Below are 24649 nucleotides of genomic sequence, written 5' to 3'. Positions count from 1 at the left end.
AGTGTAAGAAACAAAGCGAAAACGTTTACAAATGAGTGGTAGAAGAGTGGAACATTTAAAGATACCTGCTGTGCGCTCCAAATGTCACCATCACAACAGGCAAAGAAGAGTGGTGGTAGAACGAATGGTGAGTGTCGAGGCTGGGTTTAGGAGAGACGCTGCAGACCCGGCATTAGTCCAGTAGTGGTCCCATCTCAACTTCCAGAAGGCGCATGGGCCCGCCCCCCACACATTCCTTTCTCCATGATGCGCAACTGCATCCTGGCCAAAATGACCTAGTCAATCGCCTCGAGGCTCATGGCACTGCAGTCTGTGCCTGAGTATGTTTCGCCAATTCACACTCGACTGGCTCTGATGCGTTCGTGAACTGAGACTCGTGGGCGCATCGGGACCCATGTTCGCCTGGCGCTTGATCGCATCGATGGCGTGTTTTGCAAAGGCGGATAATCCTTGTCATGTTCATGTTTCAACGGTAAGATAGTGCGTAATCACATGACGTCGGGACGGGCCACAGGCAAAGGTTGGTGATTTCGAGTCACGGCTGTGAGAAGCTTCAGGCAAGCCTTATAGTTTGCCAGCGACAGCAGATCTTCGCGTCTGCATTGCCACGTACCGCCACGTCGCAGTGCAGCTGGTGGTGAGGACTACTTCACCGCTCCAACACCACATCGTGCTGCCATTGACCAGATCAGCGGCCCGCCCTGGCCCTCGGCATAATAGCCCCTGGTAATTAATCAAGGCTGGCTGTGCGTGACATAGCCTGAGTGTCGCCAGCCAACGACTATTGGCGGTAGCGCTCTCCGAAGCAATAAACAATAAACTTCATCGAATGCAGCGAACATGTCCAAAGGCGCCATCTTCTCTTCCGCGCCTGGCGTAACGTTGAGTAGGCTGGAATTCAGACAGGCGTGTCTTCAAGGTTTGAGTTGCGGGGCCACGATCGGCCGCTAAAAGCGGAGCCAATGAAACACGAGTTTGCCGAGCCTAATCCGGCATGACGGGTCCTGGCGAAGCACGAAAACGTCGACATTCTCTACGCCTCCTGACTGTTAGGGAAGGCGTCCAGCAGTTGCAATCTACTTGGTACAAACACATCCTCATGACATCACCAGCATGCCGATTGACACTGCGGCTGGACCATACTCTCAGAGCTACCGGTGTCTAAGAGCGGGATACTGGCTTGATCAACGTTTCTCGCTTGAGATTCCGCCGGCACCACGGCTGTCACCACGGCTTGTTCGTTCGCTCAGCTAGCCCGGCGCTTATAATCTCGCACTCCTCAAAGTTTCCATGGCGATTCTGGAAACCAATGAACCTATTTTTCACTCTGACTTGGGCACCGCATGGCCGAGCGCCGAAGCGATTGCCAGTAGCGTCTCCAATGGAACTGACATAGATCTTAAAGAAGCCCCGAGGAATGGGTTTGATACCATTGCATTTGAGGCTGACGAAGGCCAACGCGACTCGCTGGCAGGTTGCGTTTTTGATTGACTACTTCTAGAGTCAAGTTCGCGGATCGGCTATCTTTCACACCGTGAAGCTGGAAAATTACTGCATCTATGGCTAAATCAGTTTTCTTCCTCTGTTAACCGTTTGTGGTGAGATCATGAGCCATTTTCATTCTCCACCGTACTTTGCAGTAGACGCTCTTCTATCGACTAAGCCCATAGCTACCTCCTTTGCGAGTGAAGTCATGATAGAATCATGTGATGTGGCGGCTGTCCTCGATAGGTACCTAGGTACATTCCTGATCTGTTGACTTCAGGAAAAGTATGAGTACACACAGAAAGAAGCATCGGGGCTTTTCCTGCTCTATAGCTCTATCGACTGTACGAGTCTAGGGAATTGAAGCTTAATTGAGAGAGCTGGTCACGCGAATCAGAGTGGGGTAGATTCTGCCGCTAGCCGCATTCGCAGCTAGCTTCTAAGGTTTACTTCTACAGCAAGCAACGCAAACTGGCGAAAGGTTCACTGCGTTCTGATCTTTCTGCGCGTACACTCTAGCTCACTGACCAAGGCATTCAAAATTGTATCTGGAGCTATACACAGGACTCCTGACATGTGTTCTGCTCCATCGCATTGTTCGAGGAACCCTATGAACTTTCGATCTCGCGCAAATACTGTCGCGCACGACAAGGACACGCCCTATGCAGGAGTATATCAGCGTGCAACATTCCATTACTATTGCAATTGTTGGTGGAGAAGTACAAGGCTCATGGCGTGCCAAGAAGTTTGCTGCATAGTATTGTTATCAACACAAGCTACTCTACCGTGCTGACACGTCAATTTTCGCTCTCCCCTCTCATTTCCATACTCTTCTTTCGGTCTATTGAGAGTGATGTTCTCCATGACATTGACAGAAGCTCTGGCGGGACTGGGCTTGAAGACGGCAGCCCAAATGGGGACACGAGCCGAGGCGGTGTTCTAGACTAGCGACAGAAAACGGGTGGGCAGTTCCTACATCGAACAACGAAAGCCCCACGGACGAGCTATACGACTATCGCAAGGTGCCGCGAAGACAAACGCGCCTGCAGTGATGCGATAAACGCAGCTATAAGCCATCAGCCACTACCGCCTTTGCCACACAGCACCGACGCCTGCAGTGCGCGACCGCACCCGCGAACCACTCCCGACCTTGCGCCCGCGTCTCAACCCATGTCCACGAGACGACTACCACATTGACGCGTATCTTTCTTTGCGCATTGCCTTTATTATTAGCTGTGGTCGATGTGCCGCAAGAGTGTGGCAGTTGGTGCGGATCTTAGGCGTGGCAGTGGGTAACAGGGAGCAGAAACTTGCCCGCGACATTGCTCAAGGCAACTGCGCCGCCACCGAGCTGGCCATTTTCACTCGCGAACAAGTACCCTGGCGGCTGGAGTGTGAAAAGAAGTCTGTTTTGGGCTATGAGAGAGGGCGCATCGTGGACTTGGATTGAGGTTGGCAATCGTTAGCGTGAAAATCGCCGTTGCCCGTTCGCAGCTTCCAGGCAGTCTCTATCACAGTCAACACCGCCAGCATGGAGAGTCACTATGACCACCACGAGGCGGTCGCCGACCAGCTTCCGCCAGAGCTGGATCATCTGAAGTTAAACGCGACCGACGCGGAACGCGGGAGCCCGCAAGTAAAGGCAGAAGCCGACCGGACGCCAACGCCTCCCCTCTCAGCCATCCCACCGCGGCTCAAAACCTCCGGGTCACGATCTCAGTCGCCCACTTACAAGAAGCAGGAAGAGTCCGATTCTCCATCGCCGGCCAATAGCGTGCAGGAGGAGACGCTTGGCGGAGACATCACCCTTATGGTTGAGCCAGGCAAAGCCCCCAAGCTGTCGCGGGCAGCTTCACGCACCGTCAAGCGCGCACCGCCGCTGTATCTCGACCTCCCCGATTCCACTCAAGACGCGAAACAGACCTTCGAGGTCCTGCCACAATGTACATATGCAAACAAGCACATCGGCACCACCGACCCTGCCCTCGAATGCGATTGTGGGGAGGAGTGGGACGCCGTCGAGAAAGTCAACAACGCCTGCGGCGAGGACTCGGATTGCATCAACCGCGCCACCAAGATGGAGTGCGTGGCCGACGGCTGCAGCTGCGGTACCAAGTGCCAGAACCAGCGCTTCTTCCGGAAGCAATATGCGGACGTCACGGTGATCAAGACCGCGAAGAAGGGGTTCGGCCTACGTGCCAACCAGGACATGTTCCCGGGCGACTTCGTCTTCGAATACATCGGAGAGGTCATAGACGAGAGGACATTTCGACGCCGCATGATTCAGTATGACGAGGAAGGCATCAAGCACTTCTACTTCATGTCCCTCACCAAGGGCGAGTTCGTGGATGCTACCAAAAAGGGCAACCTCGGCCGCTTTTGCAACCATTCCTGCAACCCAAACTGCTTCGTTGACAAATGGGTCGTGGGCGACAAGTTGCGCATGGGCATCTTCGTCGAGCGGAAAGTCAAAGCCGGCGAGGAACTGGTCTTCAACTACAACGTCGACCGATACGGCGCCGACCCACAGCCTTGTTACTGCGGCGAACCCAACTGTACCGGCTATATCGGCGGAAAGACACAGTCCGACAACGCGACCAAGCTATCACACGCTACGATCGAAGCCCTTGGTATCGATGATGGAGATGGTTGGGACACAGCGGTCGCTAAGAAGCCGCGCAAGAAGAAGGTCAGCGAGGATGATGAGGAGTATGTCAATGATCTCAAGCCTCGATCGCTGGAGGATGATGGCGTCCCCAAAGTCATGGCAGCATTGCGGCAATGTACCGAGAAGTGGATTGCTGTCAAGCTGCTGAGCCGCATACAGCAAACAGACAACGAGCGAGTTGGACATCGCATAATACGCATGCACGGTTACGAGACGCTCAAGAAGACCTTGACGACTTTTATGGACGACTTCAACGTTGTGCAGCAGGTTCTCGACATTCTTCACAACCTTCCTCGAATCACACGGAACAAGATTCAGGACTCCAAGATCGAGGAGGCCGTTGAGCAACTGAAGACTTGCGGAAACGAGCAAGTCCAGGAATCAGCAAGTGAACTGTTGAATGCTTGGAGCAAGTTGGAGGTTGCATACCGGATACCGCGCATGAAGAGAGATCCGAATGCCGGCACACCTGCCCGCACCGAAAACCACTTTGAGCGGCGAGAACGGGGCCGAGAACGTTCAAGATCAAGATCGAAGTCCCCTTCACTGATTGCACCTAAGGGTCCGGCTGCGGCAGTTCCGTCTGGCCCTCGTGGTGTCGTGAATGTGCCGCGTGGACCAAGTGGTTTCTTCAACGCCCCACGTCCTGCCCCACGTCCTCGACCGTTTAACCCCTTACCTCCCGGTTGGTTCCAAGCTACTTCCGACAACGGCTCAACATACTACTACAACACCGCTGGTACAACGCAATGGCTACGCCCGACCCAAGCTGCGAACCAGCCACCGCCACCTCCACCAAAGGCCAAGACTGACACACAACTACTGCAAGACATCATTTCTAGCATCACTTCAAATGCTACGCCTACTGGACCATCGGCATCGTCTACACCACAGCCCACTGGAGATGAGCAGAAGGAGAAGAAAACGAAGAGTGAGAAGTGGAGAAGCCTGCCTCAGGAAAAGCAGGAGAAAATCTACGAAGCTACAGTAGGTGTAACGCTACTATTGCGCAGACAATGGCTGACCATTACAGCTCTCTCATCACGTTATGAACGTAGCTGCTCATTACCGGAAGAAATTGGAGAAGGACGACATCAAACGACTCTCCAAAGAGGTAAGATAAGGATTCCACCAGACTGGGGTCCGTGCTAACCTTGACTACAGGTAGCGAAAAAGCTCGTTCGAGGTGATTACAAATCTGGACGCGTCAAGGATCCGACGGCCAAGCTGAGTTCCCGGCACGAGAAGACTGTTAAGAACTACGTCAAAGAGTTCATGGACAAGGCTGTGAAGAAGAAAGAAGAACGAGACAAACAAAAGGCCGCTCGAGCTGCTGATGGTAGAGCTGGATCTCCGTCAGCCGAAAAAGAGATAGTCGACATTGAGGAAGTCGAGTGGGACGACGACATGATGGACATCCATAAAGACATTGCTGCCTCAAAAGACGCTTCGCCCACGGATTCATCATCTGAGCTAAAGCGCAAGCGGGAAGGAGAGGAGGATCCAGGTTCGCCAAAGAAGACGCGGAAAAGTACTGACGGGCTAGCATCCGCACCGCCGCCGCCGCCACCACCACCTCCTGCCAGCAACGTGGTTGAGATAGATCAAGAGTATGTTCTCCTAACGACTGGGATCGGGCATGACAGCAGCCATGGCATTGCCATCAACAGCAAAGTAGGGCTACAGGAGAACGGGTATCCGAGCCCAGTGCAACTGGCTACGCCATCGACAAACGGTTCGCATCAAGCGGAACAAAAAACGGCATTCGACGATTGTGCATGACTCAAAAGGAGGCGTTCGACGGAGATTATCCTGCATTATCATATTAAGTCATTGTAATACACCGAGACCATCATGTCCTTTTCACCATTGTTTATCTTGGCTTTTTCTTTCGTTTTCTTGCATCTAGCACTGCAAGTGTTCACACAATTCGCCTTCGTAGCGTAAAAGAGTATTCTAAAACTGACTCAATGTTAACGGCCCTAAAGTAGCAAAAATAAGTCAAACAGATTCAACTGCTCCAGAATGACTGCAGCGATAAATCCGCCTGCAAGATAAATCCATGAGGTGAACGTCCAATGTGTCCTGGCTGCGTGTGAGTTTTGGCGTTCCGAGCTTATGGCAAGCAGATCCACAAACGTGATTGATATGTCTTTCCGAGCTGCGTGCTAGGTGTCGCGAACCACTCGCCAGGTACAGAATCCTTCTAAAACAGGATGAGCTGCTATCTAACGCCTCATTTCCGTGACACCTTCCTATATTGCGGTCTGACCGGGTCTTTATCCTTGGCGAGTATGATATTGCCACCCTGTGTCCCGTTTCCGCACGCATTGCGCCTCCACTTCCCACTTGTCCCGCTATAACGCTCGCACAATGTTCCGCCACTATCACGCACGCCAAGATCTGCCTAGATTGCTTCGAACGAAGAAGCAGCATTATTGGCGGGGCTTCTCTTCACCAGCTGCTTCATTAAGCCTAAAGAATGGAGCCGCTAGCGCATGCCAAGGTAATATGCTATCGCGAGAGGAACATCGGCACACGGACCTGGATACTGGGAAGTATCGTCCCGTCGCGGACAGACCTCGGTCTTCTGCTGCAGGAATGTGCAGGTAAGTAATATCAATGTGCAGTATAAATATCTCAAGCTGGGCCTGCTGCTGGGAAGGGGTATCTGCTGCCTGCTACCTCAACTCGTCATCCCTGAGGCTCTGCTAATATGAAGGTCGCACTTCTCGCTGCTCTCGCCGCTGCGGCGTCAGCGACTGCTGAACTCCGAGGACGACAGGATGGCCACAATGACAAGCCATGCAAGAACAGGCCCATGGTCGGATCGGTATGAAGCTCAATACCTTTGATTCCACATTATCGTCAGGCTAACACAACTGTAGAGGAAACTCGAGGCAGATATCACTTCGAAGAAGCTCCTAAGAGGCGCTCAGCAGCTCCAGGACTTCGCCTACAACTATCCTGCGCGCAACAGGATCATGGGCGGATCTGCACACAATGACACTGTCATGTGGCTGAAGAAGGAGCTCGAGTCTACATCGTACTACGATGTTACTCTCCAGCCATTCTCGAACTATGTAATGCTTAATGGCACGATCAACAAGTTCACTATTGGCGGACAGGCTATCAACTCGACACTATTTGAATACTCGAACTCCACTGCTGGCCTCGTCACTGCACCCCTGGTTGTAGTCAGCAACCTTGGCTGCGAGGCGAGTGATTACCCCGCAAGCTTGTCTGGTAACATCGCCCTCGTCTCCCGTGGCTCTTGCGACTTCGGACTCAAGTCTGCTCTTGCTGGCGGTGCTGGTGCGGTCGGTGCGGTTATCTACAACAACGTCCCGGGCGCAGTCAGCGCTACTCTTGGCCCTCCACCTCGAGCTGAGGGACCTTACGTTGCTACTGTTGGTCTGTCCCAGGAGCAGGGTCTAGCTTACGTCGCCCAACTCCAGAGCGGTGCCAATGTAACTGCATCCCTGGACGTCAAGACCGTCATCGAGAAGATCACTACCAATAACGTCCTGGCCACCAGCAAATGTGGTGACAAGAACAACCAGTTGGCACTAGGAGCACACACTGATTCCGTCGGCGCCGGTCCTGGAATCAACGACGACGGCAGCGGCACTGTTGGCATCTTGAACGTTGCAAAGTCTCTCGCCAAGTACAACGTCAAGAATGCCGTCACCTTTGGCTTCTGGAGTGGAGAGGAGAGCGGCCTGCTCGGCTCAACTTATTTTGTCGAGAACCTATCTCCCGAAGAATCTCTCAAGATTCGCGCATACCTCAACTTCGACATGATTGCTTCGCCCAACTACGTTCACCAGATCTACGACGGAGATGGCAGTGCTTACGGCCTCACTGGCCCGTCTGGAAGCGGCGATATCGAAGCTTTCTTCGAGCAATACTTCACCCGCGTTGGTGTTCCGTACAATGCCACCGAATTCAACGGCCGTTCTGACTACGGCCCCTTCCTTGACGCCAACATCCCCGCCGGAGGATCGACCACCGGTGCCGACGAGGTCAAGACTGCAAAGGAAGCAGAGATCTGGGGTGGTGTTGCCGGCGAGATTCTCGACCAGAACTACCACCAGGCAGCTGACACGGTCGACAACCTCAACCAAGAGGCATGGTTATTGCACGCACGAGGTATTGCCGCCGCTGTCGCCAAGTACGCAGTCAGCTGGGAGGGATTCCCAACGCGTTCGCCCGTAGGTAACACTACTGCAAAGCGTAGCGTGAAGGAAGTCCAGCGATCAGTCAGGGGAGGCAAGCGCTCGCTCCAGCTATTCTAGGCATCAATACATAGACGTAATGAACTAATTGTACTTTCACACCCCGCCCTCAGTATCTTCTTCACACTTTCCAGCCATCACCGTCCCCAAGTCGCCGGTGGCGGCGGCGGGTACCTTATCGGCGGTAAATACTGCTGCGACGTGCACCTCGCCACCGCTCTGCCTCCATCCCCACACTCCTCCCCTCCCTCCTCGTTTCTCACACACTCCATCTCAAACCCTGCCTCGTAGTGAAACGCAAATATATCCGCGGCGCATTGCACATACACCCTAAATATCACCGTCGCGTTCTTCCCATCTGCGGAAACGAGAAAGCGGCCTTCATCGCCTGGCGAGACGCAGGCTACGGCGCTGGCGTTTTGGAAGCCGATGAAGCTGGGGTTGGGGTTGGAACAGGATACTGAGATTGCGGGGGCGGCCCAGTGTATATATGAGGGCGGGGTTGTGGTGTTAGATTGGGAGGGGGAGAGAGGGTGGGTGTAGGTGAAGTTCGTGAGCGGCGTGAGTTCGTGGACCCATTCGCAGCCGTGGACGGGGACGAAGGGTTGGGTGGCTAGGGATAGAGGTAGGATGGAGAGGAGGAGGAAGATAGGTGGGTTCATTTTGGGTAGAGGTGGTGCGTGGTTGTTGCGGAGGCGAGGAGAAGCTTTGGGGCCTGAGGAGTGGGTCAAAGGAGTCATACGGCGGTATAAATAGCACTGGATGGATGAATTAGCGCAGATCAAGGTGCATCTCCCGTGCTTGATGTTGCACACGATCAATCTATCGTTTAATCTATGATCTTACGCCTTGCTTCGTAGATACCCGAAAACGATGAATTCTTCAACGAATTTAGTTTAGCAAGGCAGCAGCTGAGGGATTTCTTCGTAGACTGTCGTATTTGTAGATTGAGCTTGTGCATCGAATTGATCGGTTTATTGGTCGATTGCCATTATGCAGCAGCGTGTCCAGCTTCAGAGGTTCTGCAGCGTAAGCAGTACGAGTTTGTTTAACTTGAACATTGAAACTAATTCGGCACGTAGGCAATTTTATCCAACATAAAGCCTAGATCAATTCTACCAAGCGGTCATTTTGTATGGTACGCTTGGTCAATGTGTGTGTATGATCCAAACATGTCATTCCATGACCTTTGCACTCGGCGCATATATCCCAATCCCCTCTGGCGCATGTGAAACAGTGATAGTGAAAATCTGCATCAGCGATACTATATTCGCAGATATCGCACATAAGGGCTGTGCTGCCAGAGGATCGAATCGTTGCAGTTTCAAGATCTGCGTTTTTGTCAACCACATTACCGTCGTATATTTGTAGAACATCGACTATATCTTGGTAACCTCGCCTGGCAGCTATCATCAGTGGTGTTCGACCACAGGCGTCTGCTATCTTAGGATCGCAGTGTATTTCATGTAGTAGAAATTTGACTGTTTTTGGTCGATCGCACGACGCTGCCCACCACAGCGCTGAGCGACCATAACGGTCGGTGTGATTAGGCCCGACTTGAGAGACGTCGAGTAATAGTTTCAGGACGGCAAGGGAACCAACGACAGCTGCGTATGAAATGGCCTGGGACCCATGGAAGTCCTCTTGGACGGCGCTAGCCCCGTTCGCAAGTAGCAGTTCAACTATAGTTGCGAAGCCCTTCTCTGCGGCACGAGACAGCGCTGAGTGGCCGTCTTTCGACTGAGCCTTGATGTATGCATCACGCATGTCGTGCTCCAGCAGCACTTTGACCACATTGTAATGATTGCCGTCAACGGCTGCGAGAAGTGGTGTCCAACCGTCATCATTTGGGAGCGAGATGTCTGCCCCTGCCGATAGAAGTAATCTCACCACTTCGTAGTTGCCCTGGAATGAGGCGGAATAAACAGGCGTCCAAGCATCTCTATTGGCAATGTTCAGGTCTGCGCCATTGTCAAATAAGTAACTTCACAGTCTCAGAATGCCCTCTGATAGACGCGGAGTTGATAGCAGTCCACCCCTTGCCATCTGTTGCTGATATTGTAGCTCCATGGCTGAGAAGCAGTTTTATGATACCATTGTGTCCGATGCAAGCTGCACCAGTCAAAGGGCTTACTCCGTCACGGTTCAGAGTTTCCAACTCTGCTCCATTTTTGAGAAGCAATGCGACAACATCGTTATGGTTGTTACCGATAGCCAAGTCAAGGGCACTGCCATTTATCCCACCTCGTGCATTAATCTCAGCTCCAGCCTCGATGAGACGCTTGACCACCCACTCATGGCCGACCTCCGAGGCGGCCTGAATCGCACTGCCATGATGAGGGGTTGATGTGTTTATATGAGCACCATGGGCAATTAGTAACTCCACTGTTCGTTCATGGCCGCAGATTGCTGCTGCATGGAGTGCAGTGCCGTATTCGCCACCCTCAGCATTGACATCAGCACCACTCTCAAGCAGTAGCACTATGACATCGGCAACGCCAAATAGCGCTGCATAATACAGCGGAAGAGCAGTATTACTAACTGACTTGCTAAGGAGGTAAAAGTTCCAGGGACGATCCGGACTGTACAGTTGCAACCATTTTTCGTATGCAGAACCAGTCATAGACAACAATCGAACAGCCGTCTTAGCGGTTTCTGGATCCCAGCCTCCGGCCTCTTCAGCATGATCCGTCCAGTGTTCTGAGCAGTAACTTAAAAGTTTTGTGCGCTCTCTATGTCGAGAGTCTAGATCGAACCGCAGGACTTGAAGGAGATACTCAAGACAAGATCTCGCTAACATGCTGTGGCAGGCCTGATGGTGCATGGCGTACCGATTTAGATCGCTTGCTTGTAGCTTGTGGGAGAGGAGATGTTCTTTGACGGAGAAATGTGCAAGCACAACGATCTGCGCCGGCCAACCATCCTCCCCATCCCGCATGTCTCTGACAGTGACCAAACTTGAGCAGATATCAAGGATCTCCATCGGGTCTTGGAGCACCTCTTCCTTATCAAAAACGGGAGTACGACCTACAACAAGGGCCACAGCTTCCGCGATTTCATGTAATGAGAGCGGTCGTTCGGCGAACGTCAGCCATCGCAGAACGCGAATAGCGTAGATAGAATCTTCTTGAGTAATCTTGTGGAGAATCCGGTCGTATGTTTGCTCCAGAGTTTGCGGCAACGTCGCCAATGATCTCCGCAACCCTGCTCGATTGCGACACTTCCTAAGCGTGTCCAGCTGGCACACAGCCCATCGAAACCTAGTGACATATTCAGACGGAGGATCCCTTGACGATCTGAGTCCACTTACATTCCCTGGGAGCCTTCTACCAAAGCTGTTTCTATTTGTTCCCGTAGATTGGGATCCTGGCTCCATTTCTTCAGCCCCAAGTCGTCTGACAATCGTTGACGGACATAGTGGCGTATATCTTCGTCGACCACACTGCTACTTAGACATACACTGTTCCCAAGCACCCCAAACACGGCAAGACCACTCTCAATATCTCGCTCCCTGCGACTCGTAACCACGAAATGGCTATTTTCGAGGCGCCAATTGCTTATTGTTGCGAGGGCATGCATGAGTTCCACACGTTGAGAGCATTCGTCCAAGGCATCTAACACAATGTATGCTTGTTCAAACTTCTGTATCGATTCGCGAATGGTATTTAGAAGTGCTTCTGATGTCGGCTGCTGCCGTCCAGATCCATGTGGGGGGTACAAGCTATCAAGACGGGACGGGATATCTTTGACTCGCTGCAAGAGCTGATAGACCAATGATTTAAGCATTGAGTCCGTGCTTTGCTTCTGCGCGTCGTTGAAATCAAAGTAAAAGTACACGACAATTGTTGACGGCTTGCTTCCATGAGAGCTGAAGATGTCGCGAAGGATCGTCGAGGACAGTATCGTCTTCCCAGAACCTGGAATGCCGTAAAGCCACAGGAAAGAGACTGAAGACGTTTTCCACTTCTGGTATTGTTCACTCTCCGTAAGCCAAAGGCCCGTATTCTCCTGGCGTTTACTTAGTGCTTGCTGGTAATTGGAAGATGGATCGGCTGCGGATAGCCATTGCTGTACGGTACGCAACTGTTCTTCTCGACTCTGATAACTGCTGACGCCCTTGATTATTGGGAGCTTCCAATGCTCTTGGATCTCTCGAAGAAGACGCTTGGTGGCCTTTTCCCGCCCCTCACCATAAATAAGGGACATATGAACATCAAAAATACCGAACAACGAATACGCTGCGTCTTCCTCCCGCTTGGTGGTGCGTTTCGCTGCCCATAGCAATCGCTCTTCGATGCTGAAGTTACCTAAAGGGCCTCCTTTAAGAGCGTCAAGAGCGATGCCAGTTATTTCATGAAGAGTCTGCTGCAAAGACAACTTATCGCCTAGAAGTTCGCCTTCTTGGGAAAAGAACTCGACCTTCGTTGGCGCAATTAGTTCTTGCAGTGTCCAGCCTCTCGTGAACCATTTGCTCTTCTTGAAGTCCGGTTTCCATCGGGTCATGCTGTCATCGACAGATGTGGACACATCTGCCATATACACGTAGCATCTGACTGAATTCCGATACCAACGAAACATCGAGTTGATAGCTTCTGACAGCTCTGCACTGCTAGCTTTGTCGATGCAGCAGGTGTCTATCCAGTAATGTTCCAGACCGTGACGAGCGGCTTGTTGACCACAAAATCGGAGCTTGCGATACCCTTCCTTCTCTGTGCCGGTGCCGTCGACCAGGTCTCTAAATGTAACTTCCTCATTATCTGCACCCCAGGTATGCGACAGAATTGCGTAGGGTGGAGGCTCGCCGATATGCTCAGTAAGGCTGATATCGCCATTTTCGCGATGCTGTAGTAGACGCATAGAGCAAATTTTCTTTTGGTGTCATCAGCCTGAGGCATCGATCTATGTCGCAATTGGGTGCGTGATGAAAGAATTAATATGCCGCTGATCTGCTGCAGAAGTCAGCAACCTGAAGTGTGGCCTTCTAAGCAGGCTGGATTGGGGCGGCAGGTGGGGTCCACCATGACGGCAGGGGTACTCCAGCCTCCCGTCCTTTCTCTGCACTGCAGAGTCACATCATCAACGCGTCTGAAATAAGACCGAACGCTCGCCATCAATTTTACACCCCAGTGTCCATGATTGATGGACATTACACCCTTGCAGTCGCGGAATGCCAGACGGCATCGGGCCCCAAAGGCGCAGACAGCCCGCGCAACGAAGCAACCGCCCATGCGACCTTTGCCGACGCCGCAAGACGCGATGCATCATCGACAATGGGCAAGTTAGCTGCAGCCTGTGTCGGCAAAGAAACAATGAATGCACTTTCAAAGAAGAGCCTCCAAGGAGAATGGTCGCTGGTTTGCAAGAAGAGCTTTCTTCTGCACCATCAGTACAGGCCTCTCCATCGCCCCATGACGTACTGAACTCTCAGCAATTCATAGTGGACAATGGAATCATCGCAGCGAATTCAAACCCTACACATGAGGACCAGCATATGTACGTCGGCCACATCGAAGGAAATCCTGCTTCTCAGCGCCCTACATGGAGTGAAGATGCTCTCGGTTTGAATCGCAGCAAGTTTGCAGAACTTTATGGACTTGGTAGTGACATGGAACCCATATTGATGGTATGTTGTATCAACGTACATGGGTAGAAGTCTGCTTACGTTGCACAGCGGCATCGTCCATACGATCCGATCAATAACGAATACTCGCTTCCAACTCACGCCATCCGACTTGTGTCGCCTCAAGACCAAGGGGTGAACTATCCGGTTACCTTTCACATGGTACAGATTTGTATCATTCCCCCAGATGTATCTCGCTAATAACTCAATCAGGTCAGTGATCAAAAGTCTGTAGATTTTTTGTCCAACTACAATCGGGTAGATGATATCGAAACCTGTATTAAGCCGCACGGTGAGAAGCTTCTTCGATTGTTCTGGAGGATGGTACATCCTATATACCCCATTCTCTACAGAGAGGGCTTTATGAACCGATACGAAGGATCATACCGACAAATTGATGCGCCTCTACTCGGAGCGGTCTACCTGATGGCTATTAACTGGTGGCACTATGACCCACAGCTTTCCAATCAAGCGATCGTGGATGTTAACAAGCTGAGAAGAATGACGTTGGACGCCATACAAAGCTCATATCATCAACCTAGACTCTCTTCCATTGAAGCTATGCTGCTATTCCTGCAGTGCAAGCCAGAAGACCCGCTGAATCCAGACCACTCGTTCGCTTGGGGTCTTACGGGCCAAGCTCTGGCAGTAGGAGAAGCTCTAGGATTGCACCTCGATGCAACACGGTGGCTGATCCCAGCATGGGAGCAATCGCTCCGGAAGCGACTTAGCTGGGGTCTGTACATGCAAGATGTCTGGACAGCCTTGGCGCACGGCCGCCCGCTTCATATACACGAGGACGATTGGGCAGTCGAAGATCTTGCTGGGCATGATTTTGTCGAAGATGACTGGACTGTTGAAAGAAACTTCTTTATATGTATGACAAGCCTCACTAGGATACTATACGACATCCTGAAGCAGTTGTACAGCGTGAAGAACAGCACTCTTCAGGACACAATCCAGCTCTACACAAAGGCACAACCAATGCTTGCGGCTCTCGAAGTCTGGCGTGACACCCTCCCGCCTCATCTTGATATGGCTTCTATACCTTCAAGGCAACTCTGCGCCAACGGTAAGGGTAACACGGCCTTTAAAGACGACTACACTGATAACGGGACTAAGGAAACATTCATCTCGCATTTTATGCTGCCAAGATCAGCATCCTTCGGCGCCTCGTGAGATCGACTGCGCTCGCACCACTATGCATCGACGTCGATGTCCTCAGTGCAATCAGACAATTGGCCCACGCCACTACCCAACAGGCCATAGAACTAGTCGCATCATTACGTCTCGAACACTTAGAGGCATTCTGGTTCTTTGCCACGCCATACTTCTTATCCGTGATCGGATCCTTTTGTACGTTGCTGCTCGTCACAAGTTTGACGTCCGCAGAGCGTGATCACTGGCGAGAACGATTGCGCTCCTACTTGTGGGTTCTCAGGGTCGGGAGCAAGTCAAATGAGCCCATGCGGTATGCGGTCAATCGGCTAGAAGGAGCTATCCTTCGTGGACTCGAGCATGCTCTTGCTGTTCCTATCGATGCACCGTCGCCCACCTTGCCCGAAACGCTCTCCTCAAATTTCGAAGCGGATATGAACGGATTTGGTTTCAGTACTTCTGAGATTAATGGTGTTGACATCTCAACCATGGAGCTAGATGCATTCGACTTTCTGAGCAATACGGCTCTCTAATTACATAAAACGCTTTCAGCGGTCCGATGAGCAAACGTAACGCAACGAGAGTTCTTTCAAGGCTACTTCGCCGTCATCAACATACACACCGAGCTCTTTCACTCGTGGGCTGTCATGACGCAATGCTCCGTTGGCTGTATGCTTCACCTGCTCGGTCCGGTGACTGCCCTCTGCATACCTTGTGCACGGAAGGCGATAGCTTAGTGACTTCCCACCGGCAAAGATCTCAAGCACATCAGATCTAACAGCTACAACGATGGAGCCTTCTATTTTCAGCGAGGTGTGTCGAGCAAGCTCTGGGCCGTCGACCTCGCGAGGCAGATGAAGGGCATACTGATCCGCCCAGAAGTCGTCTAGTGGTGGTGGACAGCTCAGCAAGCTCGTATCAAGCAGGCCGTTTTGAGTAGGAGTAAATCTGAGCTGCAAACCTTTGTTGTCTTCATCGGTTCGGAACAGCAATCCAAATGAAGCCGCATCTTGACAGGCGATACCAAACTCGAGCAGATAATCCGACCTGTCACCTAACCGCAGATCGCGTGATATAGTCATGCCGACGCTACTCAAGGTCAATTCTGATGGCAATTCAGAAACTGCCCCGTGGCGGAAATATGCATCGATGAATTCGCGACTGGGTTCCACGATCAAAAGACCATCCTTGTTTGCGGAGATTTCGCGAGGCATGCCCATGTCGCCGCCCCAGGACCACTGCCCATCCAGTTTATCTGCTACCCAACCAAAATATACGCGTCTATTTGGATCACTAGCCTTTACACAAGACTTAGCAGCGTACCATCTTCGGCCATCGAAGCGACCGCCTGAACTTCCGCGAGGTGTTCGGAAAGGACCTCTTGGTGCGTCCGCTACCCGATATACTGTTCCTGAGTCAGGCGCATGAAATCTAGAGTACACAAGGTACCACTTCCCGTTTGGTAGGGAGAAGATTTCTGGACACTCTGGGCAGAACATGTTGTTGGGTGCATAGAACGGCGTTGCTTCTATCGACCACTCGTCGAGGTCCGATGAGGTGAGTAACGCGAAACAGCCTCGCGTCCAATATGGCCCACTTCGAAGCCTAGTGGCTACAATCATCCAATAACAGCTCTCTGGTTCATTCCACGAGACGTGCGCGTCACGGAAGTCAATGTCCTCGAATAGGGACATATCGCCAGAAATCGTTATCGGAGAAGGTATTTTCGTGAACACGGAACCTTGCTTGTCGCTCGACTGGGCATGAAGGATGACTTGCTTCCCATGTTGGCTCAAGTTGTACCCCGTGTAGAAGAGGTGCATGTTGCCATCAGGACCGACGATGGCTGAACCTGTCCATGCTCCGTCTGCATCCGGACTGTCGGGCGATTTGCCCGGATAGAGTGCTTCAACTTCATCTCGTGCCCAGGTTACGAGATCGCGGGATCGTAACCGGGACCAAGTCGAACGGAGCCGAGTTGGATGTCGTACAGTATCCGGAGGAGTGCTCAGATGAAAGATGTGGTATTCATGATCAATGAGAATCGGGATGGCATCGGCGGCCGCCTGAGATTCCGACGGCCTGCTGTAGCGCACTGGAGATGCCTGAGTTGCGGAGGGCATCATACACGCGAGATCGTTGAAAAATATTGTTCAGTGTAGTGATACTGGTGGTAAGTTGGTTCATCTAGGAAAGACCGACACTCTGACAATATCATGTCGACCGGACCTCGAGTAGTCTGTATTGTCGCTTCGTGTCGCCCGGCGTGTTCTGAGCGGGCCGTATTGAGACGGCCGGCCGGCCGGCCATTAACTTAGGGCGTCCCTCTAGCCAATTGTAGGCGACTAACTGCGACATTTGCTCACAAGAGACCTAGTGACTGAGTCGTGCCATGGGGCTCCAGGTTCCGTTTAATGCCTCCGCATTTCGATGTGATGGACATATAAGAAGTCTCACTTCGCTGCATGAACCACTCATTCGGCACTCAAGTGAACTCCGCCTCCTTGAAGGACAATCATGGGCAAGCTCAAATACCCCTACGTCTGGCTTTTCTGCGCTTTTGCCGCGTTAGGTGCCTGTCAATATGGCTATGATGGTATGTTTCCGATTCTGTCAAATGATTGCGATGCTGATTTTCGTTGAACAGGTGTCTACTTCTCTGGCATTCAAGCCATGTCAACCTTCGTTCAGCATTTCGGCACTCGCCAAGCAGATGGAACATATGTGATATCGGCTTCCGATCTCTCGATCATGAGCTCAATGATCAATGTTGGTGAATTGGTGGGCTCCTTGAGTGCTGCACCCCTGAACGACTTCTTTGGCCGGAAGGGGGCGTTCCTCCTGAGCGCGATAACAGCAATCATTGGTACTGTCCTACAAGTCATTACAGACCATGATAAAGGCCTCATTATTGGAGGCCGTATCATTCTTGGTCTAGGCGTCGGTATCTTTTCATCCACGAGTCCGCTATACATTGCAGAGGTTGCGCCAACGGAGATCCGCGGCCCTTTGCTTGGTTGTTGGCAGCTCACACTGTCAGTATCTCAGCTAATAGCTGCTGTCATAAATCGCGGCACCGAGTCTTTGACTACGACTGCTTCTTACCGCATCCCCACCGCCGTTCAGCTCATCTTCCCACTACTCGTATTGGTATTCCTCTACTGGGTACCAGAGTCACCACGTTGGTTATTGCGTCTCTCCAAGGACGAGAAATGCAGCGCTGCACTTCGACTCTTGTACAAGGATGATAAGGCGTATGAACCGGACGCGGACATGATGACCATTCGTGGCAGTCTTTCAGCCGAAGCTGAGCAGTCGGCCGAATCGAGCTGGTCAGGCCTAATCAAGGACCCTGTCGAAAGACGCAAAGTCATTTACAGCGCTGGTGCCCTGGTAGCGCAGCAGATCAACGGCATACAATGGTTTTACTATTTCGGTACTGTGTTCAGTCAAGCCATTGGACTTGAGGATCCTTTCTTGATGAACATCATTGTTTTCACGATTCAGATCGTTACAGTTTTGGCTGCAGTCGTTTGCGCAAACAAGATTCCAAGGCGGCCGTTACTACTAACTACAACGTTGATCATGACGGCCAGTATTTTTATTGTCGGCTGTCTTGGCATTCCTGGTGGTGATGTGAGTTCAACGTTCGGCAAGGTGATCATTAGCTTTGTGATCATCGAGATCACGGCTTTCAACTTCGCGTGGGGACCTCTGGGTTGGACCATCGTAAGTGCTCTCTTGACGATTGAAATCGATTCTAATACTAACGTATTTAGGCTTCTGAAATGGCAGTCGGACGCAATCGCAACAAGATTTACGCCATTGCTGTCGCCAGTTTCTGGATCACAGTGTGGGCGACTGTTTTTACGCTGCCATACCTTTACTACACGGCAAACCTGGGCCCGAAGACGGGATTCGTGTATACTGGCCTATGCTGCATCACGCTAGCATATGTATGGTTCTGTGTCGGTGAAGTCACGGGCAGGAGTATGGAGGAGATCGAGGGCTTCTTCCGAGATGGTATACCAGCAAGACAATGGCGCATGCAGCCAAAGTTAGATGGGAGGCTGCATGGAAATTCGAAAGAAATGCTCGAGGAAAAAGGAGATGCCAAGGGGTGGGAAGACACTGCAAGAGCTTGAGTTTTGCAGTGATATTTTATATGTGTTCAATAACAACACAGTTAAAACATACCTGATCTGTTGATGCGGTTGGTGGGCTGTGGCTTCTGAGGTGGGCGTAAGTTACCGCGGCAGGTGGGGCCTCGCCATGAGATCAGGATTCTCCCGCATCGTGTCACCATTCTCTTTGCTACAACCTCGCTACGACGTATGCTGTCAAACGCGACTCAAGAGAGATGTCATATATTCTTTATGCTAGTCATGCGAGGAGCCACACTTGGTGGCGGAAGCCCGCGCGTTGTCGTGCCCAGACCCATATCGAGCTTTCACGGGCCGTGTTTGCTTGGTATTGAGGCTCCACAAAGGTTCCCATGGCCCGCGGGTCTTGGATCTTGACGACGGAAATACAACAGAGGGAAATCAATGCCAACTCCCACTATTTGCTGCTAAGGATAACTTATTCGACATTGGAAGATGTCTGCGTTAAGACCTTTACATGAATGCGATCATCAGTGAGTTACAGAGTGGCTCATGTGAATGGTGAATTCATGTTACAAAGGACCATCTTTGTTTATACTGCATACACTGCTTCAGGGTTGCGCGAACTCAGGGACTCGGCCAAGACGGGTTGAGTTGCCGAGCTCGAAAGATAGCTTAGCATGCAGGTCCTGAAGCTGCGGAGCGAATCTGATTTTACCCCGTCTGAGACCAACTCATCTTTGAGTGGAGACTGGAGAAGCAAAATTGGGGTGCGGAGTCGACGTGGAGTCGGAGAAATGACCGAAGCTTCCTGATCACGACGCCTATAAGAAGGCACCCGCTTATGCCAGCTTTGATACGCACTATCTCTTCCCTCCTTCATCTTGACCGACACGCTAGATTTTAGCTCAGAATCCACCATGGTAGCTTTCAGCAGGAGATCCAGCTGTAAAGGAAACGATGCGCAAACTTCCTCTGGAAATATCGAGATGGATTCTACTAAACGCCTTTCCAAAGATGCAGCTCATGTTGAAGCTGACGCGTTGAAGACTGAGAAGTTTCTCCCTAGTCCTGAGGAAACTATTGAGGCGCTTGGTATACCAGAATGGAGGGCGTTGGAGAAGCAAGTAGTTAAGCGTCTTGACATAACGCTCATGCCATGTCTCTGGGTGCTTTACTTGTTCAACTATCTCGACAGAGCGTCCATCGCGTAAGACCAGTGGCATATATCAAGACGAGAAAGCGTATTAATATGCGGCAGGCAAGCTCGGCTTAGTAGCCTGGATGAGGATCTGAACCTTGAGAACTATCAGTTCGGTACTGCGGTGTCAATACTTAGTGTTGGGTACGCCTTCCAGTCCAACTGATTCGCTATGGCTATTGACCTCCAATAGCTATGTCCTCGGCCAAATTCCCTCGAACATGATCATTGGAAAGGTCCGACCTAGCCTTTACCTTTGCACGATGGCAATGCTATGGTCTGGCGTTTCCGCAGCCACTTGCGGGGTCAAGAATTACTCTGGGCTCATTGCTGTCCGATTCTTCCTCGGACTTGTCGAAGCTCCATTGTTCCCTGGTGTTAGTGCTCCCGGAACGTGCTTTTTTCATTCTATGAAACAGACTTACTGAATTTCCGTCAGGCAATCTACGTGATGGGCTGCTGGTACACTCGCAAAGAAATGGCGCTTCGATGTGCCATTCTATACACAGGTCAAACCCTTGCTTTCTGCGTGGCTGGATTGATTGCCGCAGCTATCTTCGGCACGTTGGAAGGCGCTCACGGACTAGCGGGCTGGCAATGGCTCTTCATAGTGCTCGCTGTGACTGGTGCCGGGCTTGCTCTGATTGCGCTCTTCGTCCTGCCCGATTATCCCGATTCAACAACTGGCAGTGCGCGCTGGTCCATGACGGAAGATATGCGCAAGGTTGCTGCAGCAAGAATTCTGGCAGATCGCGTTTCAACGTCTGAAGGCAAAGCTGGCGTGCTTCAAGGCCTGAAGTTGAGCGTCTTCGACTACAAGATGTGGTTGCTCGTTGGCATGAACATCGGCATCTCCGCAGCATACGGATTCTCCAACTTCTTCCCCTCTATTGTCCGCGGTTTTGGATACAACAACACGATAACATTGGTATTGACAGCACCTCCATACATCTTCGCTGCCCTCGGTTCACTGGTTAACGCCTGGCACTCCGACAAGACAAAAGAGCGTGGTTACCATTTCGCTGGCCCCATTGCTTTTGGATGCATCGGATATATCATCTGCCTTGCTACCGAAAATCGCAACGCGCGGTATGCTGCATCATTCATCTACGTTGGCGGCATGTATTTCTCGAACCCACTTATCAGTACATGGACCTCTAACACTATGGGACGAACGCCAGAGAAACGGGCTGTGTCTGTCGCAATGGTCAATGTACTGGGTCAGGTTGGGAACATTATTGCACCCTATTTCTTTGTTGAGTCTGACGAGCCTCGTTATCGCTTGGCCTTCATCTTGATGATGGTCATGGCCATGATTGCTTGTATAAGTGCAATGGGTCTTAAGTTATATCTGTATCGGGCTAACAAGAGGCTTTATCGCAAAGCTACCCAGGATGGGCATGCGTACCAACCGTACGTTCTCTAGGATTACTCATGTGGCAGAAGTTCATCGCCACTTCGAAGTAGGTGAACTTAGCCCAGGTTTGTGTACATCGGTTACAAACTTAAGGACGCGGTGCAAGCGAAGGATGTCATCTATTGAGCAAGGCTGTTCAAATACCGCAGGATTGTCAAAAATCTTGTCAAAGCCCCGCTATGTTTGAGCGTCGAGCTGAGTTGAGACTTGTTCTTTCTTTTCAGACGTCCGATGTGGCCGAAATTGTTTGTTCGCCGCTAAAGTCGACAATAATAATGGAAACATCACTACACGGAAGTATCGAGCTAATGCTGAGCTTGAGGCGGCTCATGATGTCACAACGACCATTGATTGGCTAGCTGTACGCGAAACATCTCCGCTCAGTTCAAGTCCTCTTCGTTCCCTATCCAACACCGGCCGATGCCAAAATTGAAAGCAGCTCTTTCATTTCCGGCCTAGTATGTCTGTACAGAGCTCTGAAAATATGATAAATAAGAAATGAGTTGCCTTCGGCAGATTTTCCTTCACCGCGCATCATTTAATCTCCTCCACCTATACCTTCATCCATAGGCACGGCGTGTCATATTGTATAGTTCCTGAAGCATACAATCGTTATGAAGTTCGCAGGTATCGGGACAATACTCATGATACTACCTTCTGTGGCAGCTGTGAGAACCGCGGTTATCTATCGTGGATCTAAAGCTTGCGACGACTGTTCTGAGAGTGTCGGCAGACTACTCAAAAACTCTCCATTCCACTTTGATGTCACGTATGCTGGACCGGAAGAACCAGTGGATCTAAGCCCTGAGCTCCTGTCTAATGCTGACATCTATGCATACCCTGGCGGACCAGGTAAGTCTTCCTGCACGTGGTGTGAAAGGGAGTGATCTGGAGGGACTAAGACCTATTTTGCAGATGTCGACGAAGCTTGGGACGATCTCCAAAAGCATGCAAAGACTATCAGAGACTTTGTCCATGGCGGCGGCCGATACATGGGTTTTTGTCTCGGGGCGTACTTAGCTGGAAAATCGGCGCTAAATCTCATGCCCAGCGGAGTCAATATCGTATCTGAGATAGAGAGGGACAATGCACAGGTTGGAAACGACAAAGACACCACGATTCAGGTAGATTGGAAATTCAACACGAGCACTAGCCGTCCGAAGCTAGAGAAGGGTAGATGGGTGTACTTTCAAGAGGGTGCTACAATGCTAGGCTTCAAAGCCTCCGATCCCCACGTTATTGCCCGATACTCTGCCAATCAGGATGTCGCTGCCTCAGTTACACCGTATGGTAAGGGTTTCATTGGTCTTGTCGGCCCACATCCGGAGGCCTATGAGCTGTGGTGTAAGTGTCTCTTCGCAGCCTTTTCATGCAGACTACCATAGCTAACCACCGTTGAAGATGAGAGCGCAAAGATCAAGAATCCTGAAGGAATGCGGACTGACATTGGGTACGATTTCGTTAGAGCGACCGTTGATGGGATTCGAGCTGGCAACGGCAAGATAGGTTCTTAAAGACCCAATACGTAACCGGTCTTAGATCTCATGGCTGAAGCGGCAGCACAAGGGAGCGGCCCGAGCGCGCTCGAAGCTTCCACTGCTGGGAGGATGTCTTCACTCCAGCGTTTGTCCTACGATCTGTAGGAGGTTCTTGCTCATGACATAGCCTTTGATCTATTACAGGTTGCATGTAGCTTCACATATACATCCAATTATGATTTGACGAATATTTACTGCCGTGTCAGCCTCTGTACGCATCCTTGGGAGGCAAGGCAAAACATCAAGATTCATGTATGCCACATCCTCTTGAAGCAGACAAATAGTGGCTAGACAGACGTTAGTTCCAATAGATCCTGGAGCGTCAATACCGTAAGCCATTTAGTCGTTAGTAAGCATACATCAAATGTACAACGGTTAGCCGCGATGTGCACTAAAATTTTATTAACGAATGTTCTGGATTGCAACTATCTAAAAGTAGGGCGATGCAAAATCGCTAAAAGATAGCCGCATTCACGGAGTACATTTGCTTCCGCACAAGACTGGCCAACACGCAGAACAGTCAGGGTCTGGCTCCGGATCATCCTTGTGCTTCTTGCAATCTGCAGCTTTGTATTCTACGATACGCTCATAGACCAAATGCTCTGGTCCATTGTCTTTTGCACAATCGCAAGTGTCTCCTTCAGATGTTTCGCCGCATTCTCTGTGATAATACTCAAGGCCCTTCGGATCGTCGACCAATGCAACCACGTATATGCGCTCTCGTGTATCGGCATCGAACTCTTGGTAAAGCACCATGTTTCCGAAGGGTTTGTTGATGATGGAAAATGAGTCTTTGCCATCATAAGCGGACTGAAGACTTTCAAGGGCGGTTCGGCCGATTTGGATCTCGGGGTGCGCTGATAGGAAATCATCCAGCTTCGGAATTAAGCCATCCGGCTGGCGACTTGGTGTTGCAGCCATCCTGGCGTTTGGCTATTTGGCTTAGATCAAGGCTCCAGTCAAGAAAGAGAATAGTTTTAGGATTATCTCGCGAGTATGAATTTGAAGAAGGTGGTGGGTCAGATGAGGAGTAGCTCAAGAAAGGAAGGCACCATGCGATGCTAAATGCTTTTTGCTTGCGTCTTCAAGTCTGAAGATTTCTCTGCAGCCTGTGTTCAAACGCGTAGTGCTCCTGCTTCAGAACGCGAATTTATGTAGCCAGATGATTCAGAATGAGTTGTAGCACCACCGACAGGCTGCAGGGGCAATAGTTCTGAATTG

At 51.2% G+C, this 24649-nt stretch overlaps 12 protein-coding genes across 12 annotated transcripts; 7 read left to right on the top strand and 5 right to left on the bottom strand.

Annotated features, from left to right (window-relative positions):
• Nucleotides 1-3016: 3016 nt before the first annotated feature.
• Nucleotides 3017-5935, top strand: SNOG_01198 (hypothetical protein; the record flags this gene model as incomplete). Its single annotated transcript, XM_001791800.1, has 3 exons — nucleotides 3017-5140; nucleotides 5187-5267; nucleotides 5318-5935. The coding sequence occupies 3 exons, from the start codon at nucleotides 3017-3019 to the stop codon at nucleotides 5933-5935; spliced, it is 2823 nt and encodes a 940-aa protein (XP_001791852.1).
• Nucleotides 5936-6635: 700 nt separating this feature from the next.
• On the top strand, nucleotides 6636-6857 carry SNOG_01197 (hypothetical protein; the record flags this gene model as incomplete). The annotated part of the gene is made up of 2 exons (XM_001791799.1): nucleotides 6636-6762; nucleotides 6799-6857. The coding sequence occupies 2 exons, from the start codon at nucleotides 6636-6638 to the stop codon at nucleotides 6855-6857; spliced, it is 186 nt and encodes a 61-aa protein (XP_001791851.1).
• A 12-nt stretch (nucleotides 6858-6869) lies between these two features.
• Nucleotides 6870-8496, top strand: SNOG_01196 (hypothetical protein; the record flags this gene model as incomplete). The annotated part of the gene is made up of 2 exons (XM_001791798.1): nucleotides 6870-6986; nucleotides 7042-8496. 2 exons carry the CDS (start codon nucleotides 6870-6872, stop codon nucleotides 8449-8451), a joined length of 1527 nt encoding a protein of 508 aa, XP_001791850.1. The 3' UTR covers nucleotides 8452-8496.
• Nucleotides 8488-9053, bottom strand: SNOG_01195 (hypothetical protein; the record flags this gene model as incomplete). Its single annotated transcript, XM_001791797.1, has 2 exons — nucleotides 8488-8565; nucleotides 8655-9053. 2 exons carry the CDS (start codon nucleotides 9051-9053, stop codon nucleotides 8488-8490), a joined length of 477 nt encoding a protein of 158 aa, XP_001791849.1.
• Nucleotides 9054-9282: 229 nt separating this feature from the next.
• Nucleotides 9283-12894, bottom strand: SNOG_01194 (hypothetical protein; the record flags this gene model as incomplete). The annotated part of the gene is made up of 4 exons (XM_001791796.1): nucleotides 9283-9413; nucleotides 9657-10333; nucleotides 10377-11651; nucleotides 11702-12894. 4 exons carry the CDS (start codon nucleotides 12892-12894, stop codon nucleotides 9283-9285), a joined length of 3276 nt encoding a protein of 1091 aa, XP_001791848.1.
• Nucleotides 12895-13035: 141 nt separating this feature from the next.
• On the top strand, nucleotides 13036-15702 carry SNOG_01193 (hypothetical protein; the record flags this gene model as incomplete). Its single annotated transcript, XM_001791795.1, has 7 exons — nucleotides 13036-13159; nucleotides 13181-13204; nucleotides 13552-13745; nucleotides 13784-14014; nucleotides 14063-14173; nucleotides 14225-15083; nucleotides 15134-15702. The coding sequence occupies 7 exons, from the start codon at nucleotides 13036-13038 to the stop codon at nucleotides 15700-15702; spliced, it is 2112 nt and encodes a 703-aa protein (XP_001791847.1).
• Nucleotides 15703-15717: 15 nt separating this feature from the next.
• SNOG_01192 (hypothetical protein) lies at nucleotides 15718-17292 on the bottom strand (the record flags this gene model as incomplete). The annotated part of the gene is made up of 3 exons (XM_001791794.1): nucleotides 15718-16407; nucleotides 16493-16574; nucleotides 16619-17292. 3 exons carry the CDS (start codon nucleotides 17290-17292, stop codon nucleotides 15718-15720), a joined length of 1446 nt encoding a protein of 481 aa, XP_001791846.1.
• Nucleotides 17293-17686: 394 nt separating this feature from the next.
• Nucleotides 17687-19314, top strand: SNOG_01191 (hypothetical protein; the record flags this gene model as incomplete). Its single annotated transcript, XM_001791793.1, has 3 exons — nucleotides 17687-17765; nucleotides 17817-18898; nucleotides 18949-19314. 3 exons carry the CDS (start codon nucleotides 17687-17689, stop codon nucleotides 19312-19314), a joined length of 1527 nt encoding a protein of 508 aa, XP_001791845.1.
• A 1610-nt stretch (nucleotides 19315-20924) lies between these two features.
• Nucleotides 20925-22016, top strand: SNOG_01190 (hypothetical protein; the record flags this gene model as incomplete). The annotated part of the gene is made up of 2 exons (XM_001791792.1): nucleotides 20925-21886; nucleotides 21956-22016. The coding sequence occupies 2 exons, from the start codon at nucleotides 20925-20927 to the stop codon at nucleotides 22014-22016; spliced, it is 1023 nt and encodes a 340-aa protein (XP_001791844.1).
• Nucleotides 22017-22504: 488 nt separating this feature from the next.
• SNOG_01189 (hypothetical protein) lies at nucleotides 22505-23404 on the top strand (the record flags this gene model as incomplete). Its single annotated transcript, XM_001791791.1, has 3 exons — nucleotides 22505-22742; nucleotides 22806-23234; nucleotides 23292-23404. 3 exons carry the CDS (start codon nucleotides 22505-22507, stop codon nucleotides 23402-23404), a joined length of 780 nt encoding a protein of 259 aa, XP_001791843.1.
• Nucleotides 23405-23503: 99 nt separating this feature from the next.
• On the bottom strand, nucleotides 23504-23767 carry SNOG_01188 (hypothetical protein; the record flags this gene model as incomplete). The annotated part of the gene is made up of 2 exons (XM_001791790.1): nucleotides 23504-23563; nucleotides 23726-23767. 2 exons carry the CDS (start codon nucleotides 23765-23767, stop codon nucleotides 23504-23506), a joined length of 102 nt encoding a protein of 33 aa, XP_001791842.1.
• Nucleotides 23768-23899: 132 nt separating this feature from the next.
• On the bottom strand, nucleotides 23900-24349 carry SNOG_01187 (hypothetical protein; the record flags this gene model as incomplete). Its single annotated transcript, XM_001791789.1, has 1 exon — nucleotides 23900-24349. The coding sequence occupies one exon, from the start codon at nucleotides 24347-24349 to the stop codon at nucleotides 23900-23902; it is 450 nt and encodes a 149-aa protein (XP_001791841.1).
• Nucleotides 24350-24649: the final 300 nt, after the last annotated feature.

The sequence above is a fragment of the Parastagonospora nodorum genome, assembly GCF_000146915.1.
Source record: "Parastagonospora nodorum SN15 chromosome Unknown scaffold_2, whole genome shotgun sequence".
Lineage (NCBI taxonomy): Eukaryota > Fungi > Ascomycota > Dothideomycetes > Pleosporales > Phaeosphaeriaceae > Parastagonospora > Parastagonospora nodorum.
The sequence above is the reverse complement of the archived record's forward strand: the minus strand, read 5'-3'. Positions and strand labels throughout refer to the sequence as shown.